General features: G+C 43.3%; 1 protein-coding gene across 1 annotated transcript in view; it reads left to right on the plus strand.

Annotated features, from left to right (window-relative positions):
- nubp1 (nucleotide binding protein 1 (MinD homolog, E. coli)) overlaps nt 1–20,657 on the plus strand; it is an 80,524-nt gene that overhangs the window by 38,228 nt on the left and 21,639 nt on the right. Inside the window, exon 4 of the mRNA XM_086000630.1 lies at nt 16,741–16,809. Coding sequence (XP_085856756.1) covers nt 16,741–16,809 — 69 coding nt within the window. The remainder of the gene's footprint in view (nt 1–16,740; nt 16,810–20,657) is intronic.

Here is a 20,657-nt window from a genome sequence, read left to right on the forward strand (position 1 = left end):
TCTCAGGATACGGAGTAGGACATTTAGGACTGTGATGAGGAGAAATTTCTTCACTGGGTGGCGAACCTGTGGAATTCTCTACTACAGAAGGCTGTGGAGGCCAATTCACTGTATATTTAAGAAGGAGATAGATAGATTTCTAGACACAAAAGGCATCAAGGGGCATGCGGAGAGAGCGGGAATATGGTATTGAGATAGAGGATCAGCCATGATCATATTGAATGGCGGAGCAGGCTCGAAGGGCTGAATGGCCTACTCCTGCTCCTATTTTTCTATGTTCTATGTATGTATTAAAATAGATTGTAGTGTGCAGGAAGTAAATAATACCGTCAGCATTTCTTTGATGCAGTTCCAGATGGGTGCTTCACTCCAAGTTCAGGGTAAGCTTTCCTGATGGGACTTTCTGAGCACAGTTGGATCCTGATAACTTATCATTAGTTTGCCAAGGTGTTTTACGTTTAGATCAGGAGTTTAAGATTTATCTAAATTCAGCTCAAAATAGCTAAAATGCAAATCTTTGGTTGAATTCCGCAACCCTGCTGAAGCAAAAACAGTTCTGAAACATGGGTAATTGATGCAAGCATGGTTAGACTTCCAGAGCATTTTGCTGCCCCTAGGTGAAATTTGGAAATGGATTAAGATTGTGCATAGTACGGAGGCGTTTTGTTAGGATGGTAATTTGTGGTTCAATCTGTTTGTTATAGTGGGCGTGAATGAAAAGACTTTGCTAAATTGTATTTCAATGCTTGATTTAGAAATCTATATGAATCAGGTGTGCATTCGTTAAACTGCAGCAGTCAACAATATCTAATTTCACCTGGAGCCAGTGCATTTTAGAGATAACTCCACTTATCTGGGGGAAAAATGGTGTTTACTGAGTGCTTTATGTTTTTGTTCAAATTGAATTGCTGAATGGATGGTCTTTGGGCATTTTTACAGGCTTTGTGTTGGAATACACCTGTATGGATTCCTCATTATATCAAACATACTGAAGAAAAGTAACTCTGCACAGATCTCAGGAAACATCTTGGTGCAGAAAATCTGCAACTGCTGAATGTTCAACATCTTTTGGTTCTAGTGGTAGTATTGATTTTCTAATTCAGGTTCTCTTTGTGATGAGTTACCTCAGACAGTATCTGAAGGACCATAGATTTGTTTGGAGTTATTTTAGCCCAGTTTCAAAATTCTCCACTGTTGGGTTGCCCAGGAACATGACTGTGGCCTGTCGTGACCCATCCTCTGCCGCGGAGCAGTGCCTGGCCTCTGTATTGCTCCCCTGCAATAACATGGCTGACATTTGGTAATTATGGGCACACATTTGCATCGTACCACATCAAGATCTGCTCTGCCAGTCCATGGGAGTTTCTGATAACGAAGTTCTGACTTGTTCTGCACATGTACTATATAATCTTTCCTGAAATGAAAGGGCTCCCAGCCACAGTACAGGCTCTCTAGAATCTCTGAAGCAGTAATGCTATGCATCTCCCCTGTCGAGTGTGCTGCCTGCTTACAACTACCCAACTTGACACACAGGCTCCATTTTGTCTTTGAAAAATTCACATTTGTTTCTGGTGTAAAAGACTATGGGCCGGATTTTACAGTAAAAATAATGGTGAGGCTATCGGCGCTCACCAATATTGAAGAGTAAATTGGACAGCAACTTCTGGCGACCATACATGCAAAGTTAAACGTGGCAATCAGAAATGTGCTGTCCGAGTTGCCCTGCTCCTCCAGAGGCTGCGCTATAATGGTATCTCACCGAGAAATTTGGCTTTGAAATACATGGAAGGGCGTGAAGTTGTGGTACTTACATGATGGATGCCCAGTAAACATGCCAGAAAAAGTTGGGGCTTGTCCATTCGAGTGTAGGTAAATTTTTAATGGTGTGATAAGTCTTAATTACTGACAAACAACCTCTCTGGCACTGAAAATTAACTTTTATAAGTGTGGAGTCTCATTCCTTCAGATTTTAATTATTGTTGGAGATTTAAAACTTTTTCTTTCTGAATCTATTATCTCTCTCTTAATCCCATTTTTCTTTCCCTCTCTTCACCTTTCTGTACATGATTTGGCATTTAATTCAATATTCTAACTTACACTTCCTGGTTCAGACTCTCTGGGCTCGATTTTAATAGCCCTGAGGAGACGGGTGTGGAAGTGGGTCGGCAGCGAAAATCGGAAAAAATGGCTTCAGACACCCAACCCGCCCCCCACGCGATTTTCGTGAGTGTTGGGTCAGCCGCTCCCAAACTGACCCGACTGGAACAGGTGGGACAAGTAGTTAAGGTAGTTAAGAGCCTGTTAACTGCCTTGCTAATCCAATTTTTATAGTGGTTTCCTATTTTCATGCCTCAGGCTCCTATTTCCCGTCTTGTCAGAAACAGGCCAGCTGCAAGGAGACGAGTTGCTGGAGGACATGATTTGTTGTCATTGGTGGAGCGCTTTAAAAGCGCTCCTGTAACATGGCTGACATTCAAATGCAACAACCTTGTTGTTGGAGGTTTGGAATAAGATTTTGCAAATCTACTGACCTTGACTGTTCAAGCTGACCGCCATCTGCAGTGTGACCTGAAAGGAATAATTTCAGGCCACTTCTAGTGTGCGCTTGCAAGCTTCTTGCCTCAAGTGAAATCTACAGGATGGGAAACATTTATATCCTCTCATCCTGGTCATCGTATTCGGAGGAAGAGCAGCTGCAGCAGCAGCACCAGGAGCGCCGACCTCCTCCTCACCCACCTGATGCTGCACAGGGCGAAGGGCCTCAGCGCAGGGCTGCACCTCACCGCAGGAGATACCCCTAACACAGGGTTTACAGGCAGAGGATCAGCTCCCTCAGCATGACTGAGCAGCAGTGCCAAAGGAGGCTGAGACTTTCGCGAGAGGTAGTCGCTGACATCTGCGCAATGCTGCACCAACACCTGGAGCCCAGAGGAGCGGGTGGGCACTCCTTACCAGTGGCTGTCAAAGTCACCACTGCCCTCAACTTCTTTGCTTTGGGCTCCTTCCAGGGATCTGCCTGCAGACATTAGCGGCATCTCCCAGTCGGCCTCACACACCTGCATCACGCAGGTCACTGATACCATCTTTGCAAAGGCCCACAATTACATACACTTCTCCACGGATGGCCCAAGTGTGACAGCGCATGCGATTGGCTTTGCTAATATGGCAAGGTTGCCAATGGTGCAGGGCGTCATTGACTGCACACATGTAGCCATTAGGGCCCCCTATCACAACCCAGCTGTATTTGTCAACCGCAAGGGATTCCACTCCCTGAATGTCCAGCTGGTGTGTAACCACAGGAAGATCATCCTGCATGTTTGTGCTAAGTACCCTGGCAGTTGCCATGACTCCTTCATCCTGCACCAGTCTACTGTGCCTCAGCTGTTCCATCCGCCAAACCAACTTTCCGGATGGCTACTTGGCGACAAGGGCTACCCCCTGAAAAAGTGGCTCATGACACCGATGAGGAGGCCATCAAGCGAGGCTGAGGAGCGGTACAATTTGAGCCACATATCCACCAGAAGCATCATCGAGCAAACCATCAGCTTGCTCAATGTGCACTTCCAATGACTGGCCAGATCTGGAGGAACCTTGCAGTATGCACCAGCCAGGGTGTCCAGAATCGTCGTGGTCTGCTGTGCCCTGCACAACATCGCACAGCAGCGCAGCTTAGTGCTGCCGCATGAACAAGTGGTTCAGCACACAGCCTCCTCGGAGGACGGGGAGCGACACTTTGCAGGGCCGGATGTGGCCAATCCAGTAGCAGGCGACCACATTGCTGGCCGTCAGGCAAGAGATGCACTCATCCATGCCAGATTGAATATAAGTCCAACATCCTCAAAACCCCAGGTATCATCTGTCTACTAAAGCGCTCAGTGTCACCACCAAGATTCTACATGGCATTCGCCCTGAGCCCTCACTCTTGAATTTCCATTTCCCAGAACACAGAGGCCACACTTTAGGTGATCTCAGCAGATCATTAAACTTTTTTTGACACTGAACCCATGTGTATCTGCACACAGACCTCGAGCTCACCACCTCAGCAATTTGCAGCCAAGCTGCCTTGGTTTGCTGAGGAGGCCTCCCGTTTCCAGGTAAAAGGACCTCCTGACATCCTCTAACTCCCTCCACAAGAACATGGAGGGAGCCCTCATTGAACCTGGGTGTAGCCTTAGTGTTTGGGGCTGCCATTCCTGCAGCAGCCAGCACCTTTAAGAGAAAAAAGCATTAATTTTACTAAGCCAATGATTGGAACACATCTGGCATATTTTTCATAGCCACATACTACATTGATAGATAAAAAAATCATAAATGTATTTTCTGGAATAATATGACCAGCAATTTCATTCAATTATTTGTGTTCACACCAGTCGCTGTCAACTCCCCTTTCTAGATAAACAGCACCAAGCCATTCCGTTAATTTTTTGCAAAGGGGACGTGGCCCTTTTAAATTTTTTACTCCAAAAACGTGTCATCAGACGCGAGAAACTGACATGCTCCAAGCAATTGCCTGGAGGGACCCGCACGTCAGCCGTAACGAGGCCAATCAAGCAAAAATTGGAACTGTGGGCCAGCGGGTCCGAAAGCTGCCGAGCAGCGGGCCTGCCCTCAACCCGCCTCCTCGATGAAAATTGAGCCCTGTGTGTCTCGGTAAGGATTCTTCAATCTGATTGGTTAAGGAGATACACAGTTGCTTGCCCTGTTCACACAGGTCCCAGATCCCCTGTAGAGGGCGCCGTGCTGTTTTGGATATCTGATCACTGCAAAAGCCCATAGAAAGTCTGTGGGCAAGTGTAAGTGTAATGAACGGCTGGCATCAATCATTAGCTGCTGACCGCAAAATCCAGCCCATGCAAATTATCTTTTTTAAATAACTGCAACATGTTTTTTGCCAGTATTCTTCGTCTTCATGCATGCTGTGTAGGGGGCTCAGAGTACCGTATAAATTTCTAATCTAAGCTGAATGAATACCATTTTGTAAGAATGGAATATAATTGATCGTAGTTCAGGCTGACGCTGTTAAAGAAGCTGGACACCATACAGTTGAGTGTTGCAGGAGTGTTTAGCTGCTCCTATACACACACACACACACTCTGTAGGTGCGTTAAATCGCAGTGAAGTAAGCAGACTAAGATAAAGGCCACTAGAAATAGGGAGAAGAAGTAAAGTTTATCATGGGGCTTGGAAATCGCTCTTTGGTGAGCAATTCTGAAACCTATTTGAAATCGACGAGCAGATTCAGGAATGTCGTGTTCAGCTGCAAACCATTTGGTGGCAATTCAAATGTGTATGAAATTTTGTTTTGTTTACATGTCAATTATCAATCCAGTAGGTTTGGGAAATTTGCCTAGAAGTAAGTTGTTAAAAAATTTTCTCCTCTGCCCTTTCAACGTTCCACTCCAGTCAGATTTGAGAACATTTCCCCCCAACCCTCTTCAAAAGCTGTATTTGTCTTCTATCTCCTTGTTGATGGGTGTCTATGAAATGAGTTTATGTTACAAACACAGCTAACATCCAAGTGCCCTGAACAGCATGCATACTGTCTGGGGCAGCGGCAGTGGCCTGGACGGAACCAGCCTCCTCACAGGCGGGGGTGTGAGATCGTGAGCAATTATGACGACCTTGCATTTATCGGTTTCATTTTAACAAATGACAAGCTTATCGCATTTGTACAGATCAAAAAATATGACTTTTTCTTCTAGATTTTTAATTTTTTTTGCTAAATTCCAGATCTCCGAACCCTTTTCCTTTCTATTATAGTGTAGAATTTTACTTTAATGCACACCCTAATATGATAAAACAATCATGGAGAATTGCTTTCTCTGTGCGCCAGTGAAACATTCACAGCCAAAGTACATAGTTACAAAAATACCATCAGGTTGTTGGGACAGGGAATGTGTTAACTGAGCTGGCACATTGTCCGGCTCTCCCTTCTGGAGTCTGTGGACTTGTACAGAAGTCTGGCAATCAAGCAAAATACTATCCCTGTAACATTAACCAGATGCAATAAACCCAAACTCTAAAAATATATAAAGAGATGGCAATTTAAAAAGACACAGGATAGTTTTCAATTACAGTGAGTGCCATTGCAAAGCTTATTCGAATCTTGTTCAGAAACATTGAAATAGTTCTGAAACACTAGGAGTTCTTTGCTGTGCTAAGGGTTAATTAATCAATTAGGAATTAATTTCAGGTGCCTGAGCTGCTCCCCTGTTCATACTTTGATGGAATGTGTGCATTTTCCCTCAAATTAGGATGGTAAAAATGCCAATAGCCTGACACCCTTGCACTAATTTTTCAGGTTCAACTTTGAGGGAGGAGAAAATGAGTTGGTAATGAAATGATGAAATTATTTCTGCAGAAATTCTGTCTAGCAATAAATCTGGATCAGAATGGCGCTGATATTTATGAATTCACATGTATATTTAGAGCATGTGAAGAGGTCATCTCCATTTCATGGAATTGATGCCACAAAATTTCAACATACAGTAGGTACTGTGAAGGAAAAGCAGTAACATCACTGAAACATTCTGTAGTCTGCATCAAAATGGTTCCTGTTTGACAACTAAAATTTACACCAAACTTTAGTATTTTAATAATGATTTGCCTTATGTCGTTTAAATGGAATCGCAGCTAGCAACTGTGAGATGCAACAACAAATTGCATTTATGTAGCGAATTTAACATAGTAAAACATCCCAAGGCGCTTCACAGGAGCGATTATCAAACCAGATTTGGCACCGGACCACATAAGGAGATCTTGGGATAGGTGACCAAAAGCTTGGCCAAAGAGGTAGCTTTTAAGGAGCGCCTTAAAGGACAGCAAGGCGGAGAAGTTTAGGGAGGGCATTTCTGAGCTTAGGGCCTAGGTAGCTGAAGGCACGGCAGCCTATGGTGGAGTGATTAAAAATTGGGGATGCACAAGAAGCCAGAATTGGAGGAGCACAGAAATTTCGGAGGGTTGGAAGAGGTTGCAGAGATAGGGAGGGGCAAGGCAAGCTGTATCCCACATTGCAGTTATTCAGCAAACCCATTGGTGGATAGAAATCATGTTGCATATTTTCATGCATATATTAAGTATTCCTTAGTGTGTTTGAACAAAGATTTCTGTACTTTACTGTTTTTAAGGGATCACCGTAACTTTATGAAAAAGCAGCAAAAAAATGGCTATTCCAAATCAATTGCTTGTGTGTGTAATTCTGTGAGCAAAACAACTTACTTTATCAAACTCTGATACGTACGCTTGAACAGTCAGTACATCTCAAAATGACCTTTGATATTTTCTGAGGAGGAAGTCTGTTGCTTTTTTTTGACGTGCTAACCTTGAATAATGCTTGTTTTTGTACTGCGCTGTGGGAAGCAGTGTCAGGTTACAACATGGGCGTTTGTGTGGGATAATCACTGTTGAAGATGATGGCATATAAATCATAATATTCTATTAGGTATGAGGTTCTTGCTGCCTGTGTGGATGAGGGAAAAGCCTGCAGGATGGATGAGCAAGCTGACCATTGCACCATGGTGCAGGAGGCCATTCAAGTGGGGGGAGTGAAAGGGAATGTAGTTGTGATAGGGGACATTATAGTCAGGGGGATAGATATTGCTCTCTGCAGCCGCGACCGAAAGTTCTGAAGGTTGTGTTGCCTGCCCAGTGCCAGGGTTAAAGACATCTCCTCGCGGCTGGAGGAGAACTTAGAGGGGGAGGATCCAGTTATTGTGGGCCACGTAGGAACCAATGACATAGGTAGAACTAGGAATGAGGTTCTGCTGAGGGAGTTTGAGGAGCTAGGATCCAAATTAAAAAGCAGAACCTCAAAGGTAGTAATCTCTGGATTGTTACCTGAGCCACGCGCAAATTGCCATAGAGACCAACAGATTAGAGGTTTAAATGCGTAGCTCAGAGTGGTGTGGGAGGAAGGGGTTCAGTTCATGGGTCACTGGCACCAGTACTGGGGAAAGAGGGAGCTGTTCTGTTGGGACGGGCTGCACTTAAACCGGGCTGGGACCTTGTCCTGGCGAACTGAATAATTAGGGCAGTAGACAAGGCTTTGAACTAATGAAGTGGGGTGGGGGTGGGAGGAGTCAGGAAAGAGTAAATTTAAAAGCAGCAAGAGAAATGTCATGGCTCTAGAGCAGAGTAGAGTTTTGGGTAAAAATAAGCAGAGTGGGTCAGGAAGAGACAGAGAGAGTAACAAAGGTAATAAGGCATCAGTGACTAAGGTGACATCAGGGAAAAATAAGTCAAAGCTAAAGGCACTGTATCTGAATGCGCGAAGCATTCACAACAAAATAGATGAATTAATAGCACAGATAGAAATTAATAGGTTTGATCTAATAGCCATTACGGAGACGTGGTTGCAATGTGGCCAAGGTTGGGAACTAAATATTCCAGGATACAGGAAACTCTTTGGTATCCGGCACCAACGGGACCGGCGTGTTACCGGTTGATCAAAAATTCCAGATGACGGAGATGGTTATCTACCGAGGCTATTTTTAATAAAGAAAAAGAAAAAAATCAAGAAATGTGCAGTATACAGTAATTGGGTACTCACCTACAGAATGTTGTGTTAAATGGATGGTGGAAGATGCTTGATTAAGTACAGCACTGCCAGTTGAGGGTAATGCAATGACTACCGGCAGCATAGGAGACACACAGTACCCCTGTAAAATGGCGGATCAGGAGAGACAACCGGCAGTGCAGGAGAGTCGGACTCCTGTTACAGGGGTATTGAGGTGTTCCGACTTCCGACAGCGCCAAGAAGCCGAGTAGTGGCAGTTTGGAGAACTACCCCCACTAACTAACTCGGCCACCGCGGGAGACTCCGACTCGGCAACATTGCCGGTTATTGAGGTGTTGTTTTCGGAGTGAGAATTTTGCCGGTTAATAGAGAATTCCGAATATTTAGGTGCCGTTTAAACGAGAGTTTCCTGTACTTAACTTTTAGAAGAGAAAGGCAAAATGGAAAAGGAGGAGGGGTAGCCCTGATAATAAAGGATGGGATAAAGACAGTAGAGAGAAAGGATCTTCGCTCCGAAAATCAAGAAGTAGAATCAGTTTGGGTGGAGCTAAGAAACAGCAAGGGGCAGAAAACATTAGTGGGAGTTGTTTATAGGCCCCCAAACAGTGGTTGTAATGTAGGGCAGAGTATAAATCAGGAAATTAAAGGCGCATGTAACAGTAATCATGGGGGACTTTAATCTACATATAGACTGGGCAAACCAAATTTGCAGTAATAGTGTGGAGGACGAATTCATGGAATGTATGCAAGATAGTTTTCTAGATCAGTATAGAATCATAGAAAGTTACAGCACGGAAGGAGGCCATTTCGGCCTATCATGTCCGCGCCGGCCAACAAAGAGCTATCCAGCCTAATCCCACTTCCCAGCTTTTGGTCCATAGCCCTGCAGGTCAGAGCATCCCAAGTGCACATCCAAGTACTTTTTAAATGTGGTTAGGGTTCCTGCCTCTACCACCCTTTCAGGCAGTGAGTTCCAGACCCCCCACAAACCTCTGGGTGAAGAAATTTCCCCTCAAATCCCCTCTAAGCCTTCCCCCAGTTACTTTAAATCTGTGCCCCCTGGTTTTTGACCCCTCTGCTAAGGGAAATAGGCCCTTTCTATCCACTTTATCTATGCCCTTCATAATTTTATACACCTCAATAAGGTCTCCCCTCAGCCTCCTCTGTTCCAAGGAAAACAGACCCAGCCTATCCAGTCTTTCCTCATAGCTAAGATTCTCTACTCCCGGCAACATCCTTGTAAATCTCCTCTGCACCCTCTCTAGTGCAATCACATCTTTCCTGTAATGTGGTGACCAGAACTGCGCGCATTACTCTAGCTGAGGCTTAACTAGTGTTTTATACAGTTTTATACAGTTACATAGGAACAGAGGAAGCCATTCAATCCCTCCAGCCTGTTACACAGGAACAGGATATGGTTATTCAGCACTTGAGCCTGTTACACAGGAACTGGAGGAGGCATTCAGCACCTCGAGCCTGTTACACAGGGCAGTCACTCGCACCTTACCTCTGGAATTCAGCTCTTTTGTTCATGTTTGGACCAAGGCTGTAATGAGGTCTGGAGCTGAGTGGTCCTGGCGGAACCCAAACTGGGCATCAGTGAGCAGGTTATTGATATTGAATGTCGATAGAGATAGTGGATGCATTGGTTGCCATTTTCCCAAATTCCATAGTTTCTAGAACGGTTCCTGCGGATTGGAAGGTAGCAAATGTAACCCCACTATTTAAGAAAGGAGGGAGCGAGAAAACTGGGAACTTCAGACCAGTTAGCCTGACATCAGTAGTAGGGAAAATTCTAGAATCTATTATTAAGGACGTGGTAACAGAGCATTTAGAAAATAATAATAGGATTGGGCAGAGTCAACACGGATTTATGAAAGGAAAATCGTGTTTGACAAATCTGAGAGTTTTTTGAGGTTGTAACTAACAATATATAAGGGGGAACCAGTGGGTGCCACACAAGAGGTTATTAAATAAAATTAGGGCTCATGGGATTGAGGGTGATATACTAGCATGGATTGAGGATTGGTTAGAGAGACAGAAAACAGAGTCGGAATAAACGGGTCATTTTCGGGTTGGCAGGCTGTAACTAGTGGGGTACCGCAAGGATCAGTGCTTGGACCTAAGCTATTCACAATCTACATCAATGATTTGGATGAGGGGACCAAATGTAATATATTCAAGTTTGCTGCTGATACAAAGCTAGGTGGGAATGTAAGTTGTGAGGAGGATGCAAAGGGGCTTCAAGCGGATATAGACAAGCTAAGTGAGTGGGCAAGAACATGGCAAATGGAATATAATGTGGAGAAATGTGAAGTTATCCACTTTGGTAGGAAAAATAGAAAAGCAGAGTATTTTTTAAATGTTGAGAGATTGGGAAATGTTGGTGTTCAGAGGGACCTGGGTGTCCTTGCACACGAATCACTGAAAGTTAACATGCAGGTACAGCAAGCAATTGGGAAAACAAATGATATGTTGGCCTTTATTACAAGAGGATTTGAGTATAAGAGTAAAGACGTCTTACTGCAATTATATAGGGCCCTGGTGAGACCACACCTGGAGTATTGTGTGCAGTTTTGGTCTCCTTACCTGAAGAAGGATATACTTGCCATAGAGGGAGTGCAACGAAGGTTCACCAGACTGGTTCCTAGGATGGGGGGATTGTCCTATGAGGAGAGATTGAGTAGACTAGGCCTAAATTCTCTAGAGTTTAGAAGAAGGAGAGGTGATCTCATTAAAACATCCAAAATTCTTACAGGGCTTGACAGGGTAGATGCAGGGAGGATGTTTCCCCTGGCTGGGGAGTCCAGAACCAGGGGTCACAGTCTCAGGATACGGGGTAAGACATTTAGGACTGAGATGAGAAGACATTTCTTCACTCAGAGGGTGGTGAATCTTTGGAATTCTCTACCCCAGAGGGCTGTGGAGGCTCAGTCGTTGAGTATATGCAAGACCGAAATTGATAACATTTTTGGATATTAATGGAATCAAGGGATATAGGGATAGTGCAGGAAAGTGGAGATGAGGTAGATTAGCCATGATCTTATTGAATGGCAGAGCAGGCTCGAGGGGCCGAATGGCCTACTCCTGCTCCTATTTCTTATTATATGACAATTCAGTGACAAGTTCACAGTACTAGTGAACTGTTGCATTTAAAGCAGTTATTATTGAGTAATAATAAACATAATTGGCAGTGTTAGTATTTATTAGAAATTGACCGAGCTCTTGAGTATTAACTGAAAAGGAAACCCTAAATCCACCATTCTGTAAAGTGCTTGTATTTACTCCAGACCTATTTAAGTGAGAGATGTTTAGTAATAACTACTTTCATGGGATTTGTTTTTAAAATAGCGGTGAATGTTAACCCTTTTGAGGACTGCAATAGCAGCTACAATAAAATCAAAAGTTTGAACAAGATTAATGTTTTTGCCCCAAAGTGGAAAGCTTGAGGAAAATGACCTGGTTCTGTGATTTTTCTCTTTTATAATTCCATGATATAAAATGTATAGGGACGCATGCTTGCGAGTTAGTGAGCGTGTTCAGAGTGTTACTTTTTGGCCTGATGCAGGTCTTGCACTGGGTCAACACCAGCTCAGACTCCAGTACAGTTGCTGAGTGTACTGATTAATTTATAGGCCAGAAAGACTACAAGTGACTGTTGCAGAAGCAGCAATTTGAAGCAAAACAAATTTATTGCTGAAGTACACATTTTTTGCTTTACTCATCCGGATAAAATTAATGTGATAAATTATTATATTTTGATATAAAATCTAGCCTCTAGGCCCCGCTAGTGTTTCTAACATCTGAGCCCAAGTTCTGATTGTAACCACGACCATCCAATTTAAAAAAAAAAATTTGTTGTTTTTGCCTCAACATCTGGAAATGTGAACCGATTTCTGCCGGAGACGCGCACATGATTCCTGCCAGCTCTTACAGTTTGAAACAGCAGAAACAGTGATGGCTGAAATAAAAAAAACTGGAGCGCTTGCAGCAAAACAAATGTTGACTGGCACGCTGAATGGATTTTTGGCATGTCGGCTAACTGCAAAAACTCTTTCTTTAAACCTGCCTTAAGGCTGACTTTGTTTAAATAGTGATTTAGAAATTCAAACAAAGTGACAGGAAACCCCGTAGACTTCCTTTACATGATAGATTTTTAAAACTTTTTTTATATATACCTGTCAAATGAACCTACTGTACTGATGAAATGGAGCATAGTGTCAGCAGCAGGTACCTGCCCGAGCATGTATTTACACAAGTACTGACTTGGGCTTCACGCCAACACTGATCAAGCTTCTTTTGTGATCGTTACAGATTTCCAGTTGAGAATGGTGGGGCGAGTTTATGGGAAAAGGATACAAGCCCATTCCTAGTAAGGGATTGTGTTTAAATTGGGTTTGAAGAAGCTAAATCTCAGCTTCTGTCCCCACCCAAGAAACATCGCCTGTAGGTGCTTGAAGAGGAAATACAGCCTTGTATTTGAGGAAGCACTGCACAGAAGTGCTTATACAGGAGGCATATTATGGGGAATGGTGGATGGTTTATGAGGAATGTACTGAGTGGTATGAACCATACGAATCAGCCAACGTAACACGAGTTATCCTCCCTAGCCACACAACTCCTGCAGCCAGGAAGATGTGTTGGGTGCTAGAGGCACCTGGTTATCAGCAAGGATAGTGAGTGATTCAGTGGAGGCTGCCATTCAGTTAACTGCTGAATAGCACTTGGCAGCTCCCTGCTGTAGTCTGGTTGCGAGCAGGAATTGAGAAGAGTATTAAAACCTGCAGTGAAAGAAAAGAACTTTCACGACCTTGGGGCGTCCCAAAATGCTTTACAGCCAATTAAGTACTTTTGAAGTGTAGTCATTGTTACAGTGTAGGAATAAGTGGACATAAGTTCCCCAACGCCACCATTTACCCGCCACACATATCACTTCCAGTCTAACCCAGTAGGTTCCAATATGTCTTGTGTTTGTACAAAACTTCCCTCACTCTGCATTAAATGCAGATTAAAATCTGCTGCAGCAAATGACCTTAACTCAATCCTCAGAGGAACTCCCCTAAGGCACCATTATGAATTTTATATGCTCCATCTTGGTTATTCTGGTGGTACCTCTGAGCGAGGACTCCAGCTTCAAGTCCAATTATGAGTGAATCTGTACGTGAAGCGTGTGTCTTAGGAAGTTGCGCAATGCGATGGTGTAGGAGTAGGTGCCTTCCAACTGGCAGAGGAAAGTAACTTTTATTCTATTGGTCTAATCTAGGTTTGAATTCATGTCCCCATGGAAAAGGACCCCTAGTAGCACCTCCCCACCCGTCGCCCAATTCCCTAAATTATTATTTTTAATTTTGAAAGCATGTTATGAAAATTTGAAGAACGTTTGTTTTGACTCAGTACTCGGCAGCCTTTTGATGTCTGGTAACTTTGTGTCAGCTGTGGCTCAGTTGGTAGCACACTCGCCTCTGAGTCAGTGCTGAGGGAGAGCTGCACTGTCGGAGGTGCCGTCTTTCAGATGAGACATTAAACGGAGGCCCCGTCTGCTCTCTCAGGTGGACATAAAAGATCCCACGGCACTATTTCGAAGAAGAGCAGGGGAGTTATCCCCGGTGTCCTGGCCAATATTTATCCCTCAACCAACATAAAAAAACAGATTATCTGGTCATTAATAACATTGCTGTTTGTGGGAGCTTGCTGTGCGCAAATTGGCTGCCGCGTTTCCCACATTACAACAGTGACTACACTTCAAAAGTACTTCATTGGCTGTAAAGCGCTTTGAGACGTCCAGTGGTCATGAAAGGCGCTATAGAAATGCAAGTCTTTCTTTTTGTGTTGGTGAGCAATAAAGAGGATTGCGAATTTCCCCATTGCTTCACTGAAGCACTTACAGACGTAGTTTGTGGCTGTGCCAGCTGAGTGGTATCACTGTCACTTGAGCGGTCCTCGAAGGGTGTGTGATGCTGGTACAGAAGGTTTCTCCTAATAGTTAAGTCATTAGTAAAACAATGAATCACTGAAGCCTGAAAGAGGGAAGTATTTCTTTAGAAAGTGCTGCCTGTAAAATTTCCTTCCCCTTTTAAGTTGCCATGGATTTGATCAAACAGGTTTTTCAAAGCAAAATATCTTTCATTGGCCCAAACATGATTTAGCGTTAAATAAAACCCTAGCAGTGTTTTTTTAAGGGTGGCACACCCTTAATTCACATGTGCCACCTTTCTGACTCTGGTACTGCTGGTATTATGCAATGCCACGTAAATGGGATTAGATTGCCGGTTGGGTGTGTCTTAAATCTTTATTTGTAAGCATTGCACTCAGTTTGTACATTAGTGATTTTTATTCTGACAAATGAGCTGTAGGAAAGAGAGCACCTTTTAACCTATGCAAAACTTTTCTGGATTGAAACACTAGCCTGGGGGGAAAAAAACATTAACAGATGTGGCTACAGGAGCATCTGAAACCAATGCCTTGGACAGTCTGAACTGTTTCAAGTCGCATGAACGTTTGTGAGCCGTTCTCTTGTTTGCATACCTCACCCAAGTGCCCATTACACACGCCTGATTCTCGACAGTGGGTGCTGGCAGGCTGTCCACCCGACTTGTCCTCCCCTTTGCACACACGTGCAGTTTCCATCAGGGGCCACGAGTTAGTGAATAAGAGCAGGAAGCCCGGCTGATTTCTTTCTCCCCCTCCCACCGCCCCCTTCCCTCAGCCTTTCAATCCCTACCACTGTCCCCAGCACACCTGGGAACTTGCTGGTCAGTGACTTTTTCATATTCAAAGTTGCATTGCTCCGTGGATGTCATCTGCCTGTTATCGGGCTAAAAACAATGGGGGGAGGGGTTTCCTTACTAATGGAATTGGGAGGGAAGTCTGTGCTTTTCCTGGTGCAATCATATTGAAGTTAATTTTGGGAATATGCATCAGTGGCTGCTGTTCTACACCCCTGAGTTCTGGCACTGTGATTGATGGGAATCCAGGAGTGAAGAGTTGAGATAAACAGCCTGTACAGTGGAGCGCAATTGGTATTCCTGGAATTGACCTCCAATATTTTCTTCGGGAGTTGTTCTGGGAACTTTCCTTTTTAAAGCGAGGGACTTCCTTGGCTCACAACTATACAGCAGCAACTGTTAACTTAAAATTAATGTCCGCTTTGAAATAATGTTTTGTATGTTCTCACAGGATTATGTTGTAATCTAGTGCTTTGTGCTAGTGATGGATGCCTAGTTTGACAATGACCGTGTTTGTTTGTACATGTCCTGTGTATAAATATTTATAAATGAAAACGAGCCATTTTATGATTCTCGACTCCAAATGCTTCAAGTTGCTCTAAGTAAAATGTCCTGTGTCGTCCTGAAGTAGCCAGCGCCATCTGCTGTACTGCTCCACTGTGATGAAGACTTGCAGACTTACTGCAGAATGGTAGATTTTCCATCATTATTTAGTCATACAAAATCATGGGATAATTCACTGGTATTATTGGTATTGCTTAATCAGACTAAGTAACGGCTTGCCTCTGCAGTTGAGATGGGGGGGAGGGGGGAAATCAAGTTTTCACAGAAATTTTAGTGTTCGGATATGCAGAAATAAGCACCTTAAGTTCCCAGGAACGCTCCCTAATGAGGTGGCTGGTAAGTTACCAACCAGGGGTTTACCAAATGCTCAGTGGACATGCTCTTAGCTTTTGCTCCGTCCCGCCTTCTGGCACAATCAAAGATTGGCAACTCTCTGGCCTGTGTCGTGCCATCCCATGATACTTGTACGACGGAGAATCAATTCACTCTGGCGCTGCAGCATTCCCTATTTAAATAAAGGCGGTTCTGATGATGGGTCCTCACCTAAAATGTTAACGTAACTGTTTTCTGCACAGATGTGGACTGACCTGCTGACACTGTTTCCAGCATCTTTTGTTTCTGTTTTTGTTTCCAGCGTCTGCAGTTTTCTTTTTTGCTTTTTGTTAATAAACGCCATGCTTTATTCGCGCATAACTTTCGTAGCACGATGCAAAATATCCTGTGCTGTGTCTTAATAGATGGGGCAGGTACACAGACACTACTCCAGCAAAGGAGAGGAGGAATTTTGGACTGGAAAAGATAAATGGTAGACATGTTTATCCTCTTGGCGTTGGCTCCTTGTTCTGTAATTACATTTCCACGTTCAAGTAATACAATTCTTAGAGGCTCCGATTTGGCAAGCGCGTGATTATCATTCTTTACATTTTTTCGATACAGGTTGCTCTTCTGGATGTAGATATGTGTGGCCCGTCAATTCCAAAAATGATGGGAGTGGAAGGTGAACAGGTAAGAGTGGCATTCCTCAATCGTGAGTAGTTGGGCATGTTTTAGTGCGCAATGGTTCAATTAGGCAGCTTTTGACAATTCTAGTTGTAGCTCAACAAGTGCGTCCTATCTTGGTAATTACCAACTGGATCGGGCTAGACATATGAACAGTTTCTCTTCCAAACGGCAGGTTACTGCAATAATAATGGTATTGATTAAAAATGACCACGTTAAAATAAGTTCCATTTCTACCAATCTACTTTTCATTTTCTAAGTACAAGTTCCCACTTTACTGTAAAGAGCCATTGACTGGGCTTACGTGGGCGGGGAATGAAATGCAGCCAAATGAGTGGTTTGATTGGAATGATTTTTTTTCCCTGGGGAAGCCCTTTTTATCGTGAATTTTTTCATCATTGGTGCACATTAAACCAGAACAAGGAGGAAATGGGCTGGAACAGCCAGAGACGGGGGGTCAGCAATCTCGCTAACTGAAAGAAAGACTTGCACCGTTCAGGACTTCAGGGCGCACCAAAGCGCTTTACAGCCAATTAAATACTTTTGAAGTGTAGTCACTGTTGTAATGTAGGAATTCCCTTTGGTTACTGGGTGACTGGTGAATTCAACCTTTTAGATTGGCCATTCAGTTCTTGCCAAACAGCAGTCCAGGCACACTTGCGTCTCAGTGCTGCACATTTTGTGTGTTTATTTATAACTTTATTAATCTGCACTTAATAGAAGACACTTTTATTTTTAAAAAAACTAAACTTTACAGAGTATTGAAATGCCAGATTGGGTGTAGTTTGACGGTTAATAGCATTTGTCCTGACTTTCATGGTATCTGCACCCGGGTCTTTTTTCTGTGCAGAATGTTGGTTGTGAAACTTGTCACAGTGACGGTAATTAGTGCACTACTGAAATCCTGTCCAGAAAGCTCTTGGCTGTACATGCCCCACATGCTGGAGCACTGTTTGTGCCTCTGCCTATTGAGAGACTCCATGTCATCCCCTGTTAGTCTAGAGTTAGTGCTAAAGATTATGGGTGGGGTTAACTCGTACAAAGACATGGTCAAAGGTTAAGCAGAGCCAGAGGTCACTAATTCAAAGATAATCCAATTTATCCATTGTAAAATGGATCTGTTTACTACCCCTTCTTAACAAGTTCCACTTTAACTCCTGAATCCATTTGTTAAGAAGGGGTAAGTAAACAGATCTGTTTTATTATAATAGATACATCAGATTCGTTTTTTCACAATCATTGTCCAGTTGTATGAATAAAATCACTGTTAAGTGGTGATGTACGGGGGAAAATATTGCTGCTTTTTCCTTTGAGAGAGAATGCATGGAAGGATTTTGTAACTGGGAACCTTCCTAATCCTTTCTAATGGAAATGTCACACTTGTAGACAGTGAACCTCATATCATGTATAATTACAGCATGAGTCAATATTATTTGAATTGAGTTTTGCATATTTATAAAAAGACTTGCATTTATATAACGCCTTTCATGACCTCCGGACATCCCAAAGTGCTTTACAGCCAATGAAGTACTTTTGAAGTGTAGTCACTGTTGTAAAGTACGGAAACACAGCAGCCAATTTACGCACAGCAAGCTCCCACAAACAGCAATGTGATTGATGATGACCAGATAATGTGTTTTAGTGATGGTGATTGAGGGATAAATATTGTCCAGGACACCGGGGATAATTCCCCCGCTCTTCTTCAAAATAGTGCCATGGGATCTTTTACATCCAGGTGAGAGGGCAGACAGGGCCTTGGTTTAACATCTCATCTGAAAGACGGCACCACTGACAATGCAGCACTCCCTCAGTACCGAACTGGAGTGTCAGCCTAGATTTTTGTGCTCAAGTCTATGTTTGCTGGGGCTGGATTCTCTATAATGCACATTAAAGATGCTGGATTTCAGAGTCTCGAATTAACTGAGCAGTGTAATGACCGGAAAGCTATGAAGTGATATAGCTTCAAATAAACAAGGGAACCGGTTTGCACTGGAATCTCTTCCTGCAAATGCTTAAATTTTTCTTCCACCACCCCCCCCCCCCCAGCCCCCATCTCCATTTCCTCTTCTCCCTTCTCAATGGGTCAGCTCCCTCACTGGCATATGTTGCAATCATTAATCGTCACCCTTTGATAGTTCACAATTTGTGAGTCTTGAGAGTGAATGGCAGCAGGTTATCTGTCTGTGGCAAACATCACAGACCAGACCAATCCTGTTGTCACCCAGCGTCCTCACAAACGTACTTTTAGTAGGGGGTTGTTGGATAACAGGCAGGAGCAGGAATACCAGCCAGTTTTCCTTTCCCTAACTCCGCGGCACTGCCCTCTGTGAGCACTAACTCAGTGCAGATCAGGGATCAAACCTGGAACCTTCCTGGTCTGTATGACAGGTTTGTGTCCCATTTTTGGATAGCTAGTGCCAAAAGAATATATGGGGGGAAACAGTGAAGTACTTTAATTCTCATTTGACTGTATTGCTACTTTTTAAATCCAACCAAATGGTCCATTTTGCTGTCTTGGCTGAGATCAGGATTCTGAACAGCGATGGAACAAATAAATAGATGGTCAGAAGCTCATCTGAAGGTCAGAATGTTAAGCAAATAAGAGTTTAAGTGGTCAAAATAACATGAGGAATAATTAGCATGAGAAAAGTAAGACTTATTAAGTAGTTTACCTGATTAAGGGGACTAGGTGGATTGTCCTTTCACCTGCGGGACCTGAGTGCCAACCCAGTCAGGATAAATGAGATCAAAGTTTCTTTCACTTCTGGTTATAAACAGTTCTGCATAAATTTATTTTAAGCATTTTCAATATGGTTTCTATTAAGTATAGGTTCACAGCTCCAAATTGCCAATAATTTGGCACTGAACTGTTCTATTTCTGAACTGTAGCAGTGGGTGCTGCTACCGAGTTAGCAGTAGGGACTGACAGTGCAGCAGCACCATCTGCTGCCACATAGTAGTACTGCAGCAGATCAGAAATACAAGATGGATGGTTTCAAAAATTGAGGGACCGACGATGTGTTTCAGAATTTTTGGATGTTAATTCTCTAATTAGCTCTACCATCACATTTTATGAACAGAATTTGTGAATATTGCTAATATTTCTGGTTCCTTCTCTTCTAATGCGCTATAGGGTACTCCTGTTAAACGCAGAACTATTTACTTATAACTATCAGGACTGTATCATTAAGAGGAGGTATTTTTTATTAGTTCTGCTACAGTACAAAAGGTAGTTTGTAGTGAAAATGCTGGTTCATATTTCTGGTTAGATGGTTGAATACTTGAAGTAGATATTTAAATTGGTTAAACTCCAATTTACTAGATTAGGTTACGAGTTGATTCACTGCTCACCCCCTTAGACAGGGAGTGGTTTGTGGCCAAATGAGTTTAAATATTTGAAGGCGGAAAAAAATGGTACTAAAATACTGCATTTAAGAAAGTACATAGCGTAGGCACGAGGCAATCCTTGTGACATAAGATTGGTTTGGATGAAGAAAGCTCTGCGGCCCACCTGATCTCACCCTTTCAAAGTACCAATATCACTATCTCCCCATTATAGCAGTTAGCTGTGTCTTAAATGAGCCCTGTAAACTGCCTTCGCCCACATTCCAGCTGTTGATCACTCGCTGTATAAAGAATTGCTTTCTGGCATCTGCCCTAAACATTCATTTCACAACTCTGAACCTGTGCCTTGTGTATATTGAAAGTGTTCTTCGGGATGTCCTTTTTCTGTCCTGTTCAGTATTGCATGAACCTCTAGAAATCCCCCTCAGCCATCTCTCGTCAAGGCTTTTACGGTTATTGAGTCTTTCCTCATAGCTCTAAACTGGAGATCAACCTCATCGCTCTGCCTT

The sequence above is a fragment of the Somniosus microcephalus genome, chromosome 11, assembly GCF_052327205.1.
Source record: "Somniosus microcephalus isolate GS21.2 chromosome 11, FLI_Smic_1.0, whole genome shotgun sequence".
NCBI classification, from domain to species: Eukaryota; Metazoa; Chordata; class Chondrichthyes; order Squaliformes; family Somniosidae; genus Somniosus; species Somniosus microcephalus.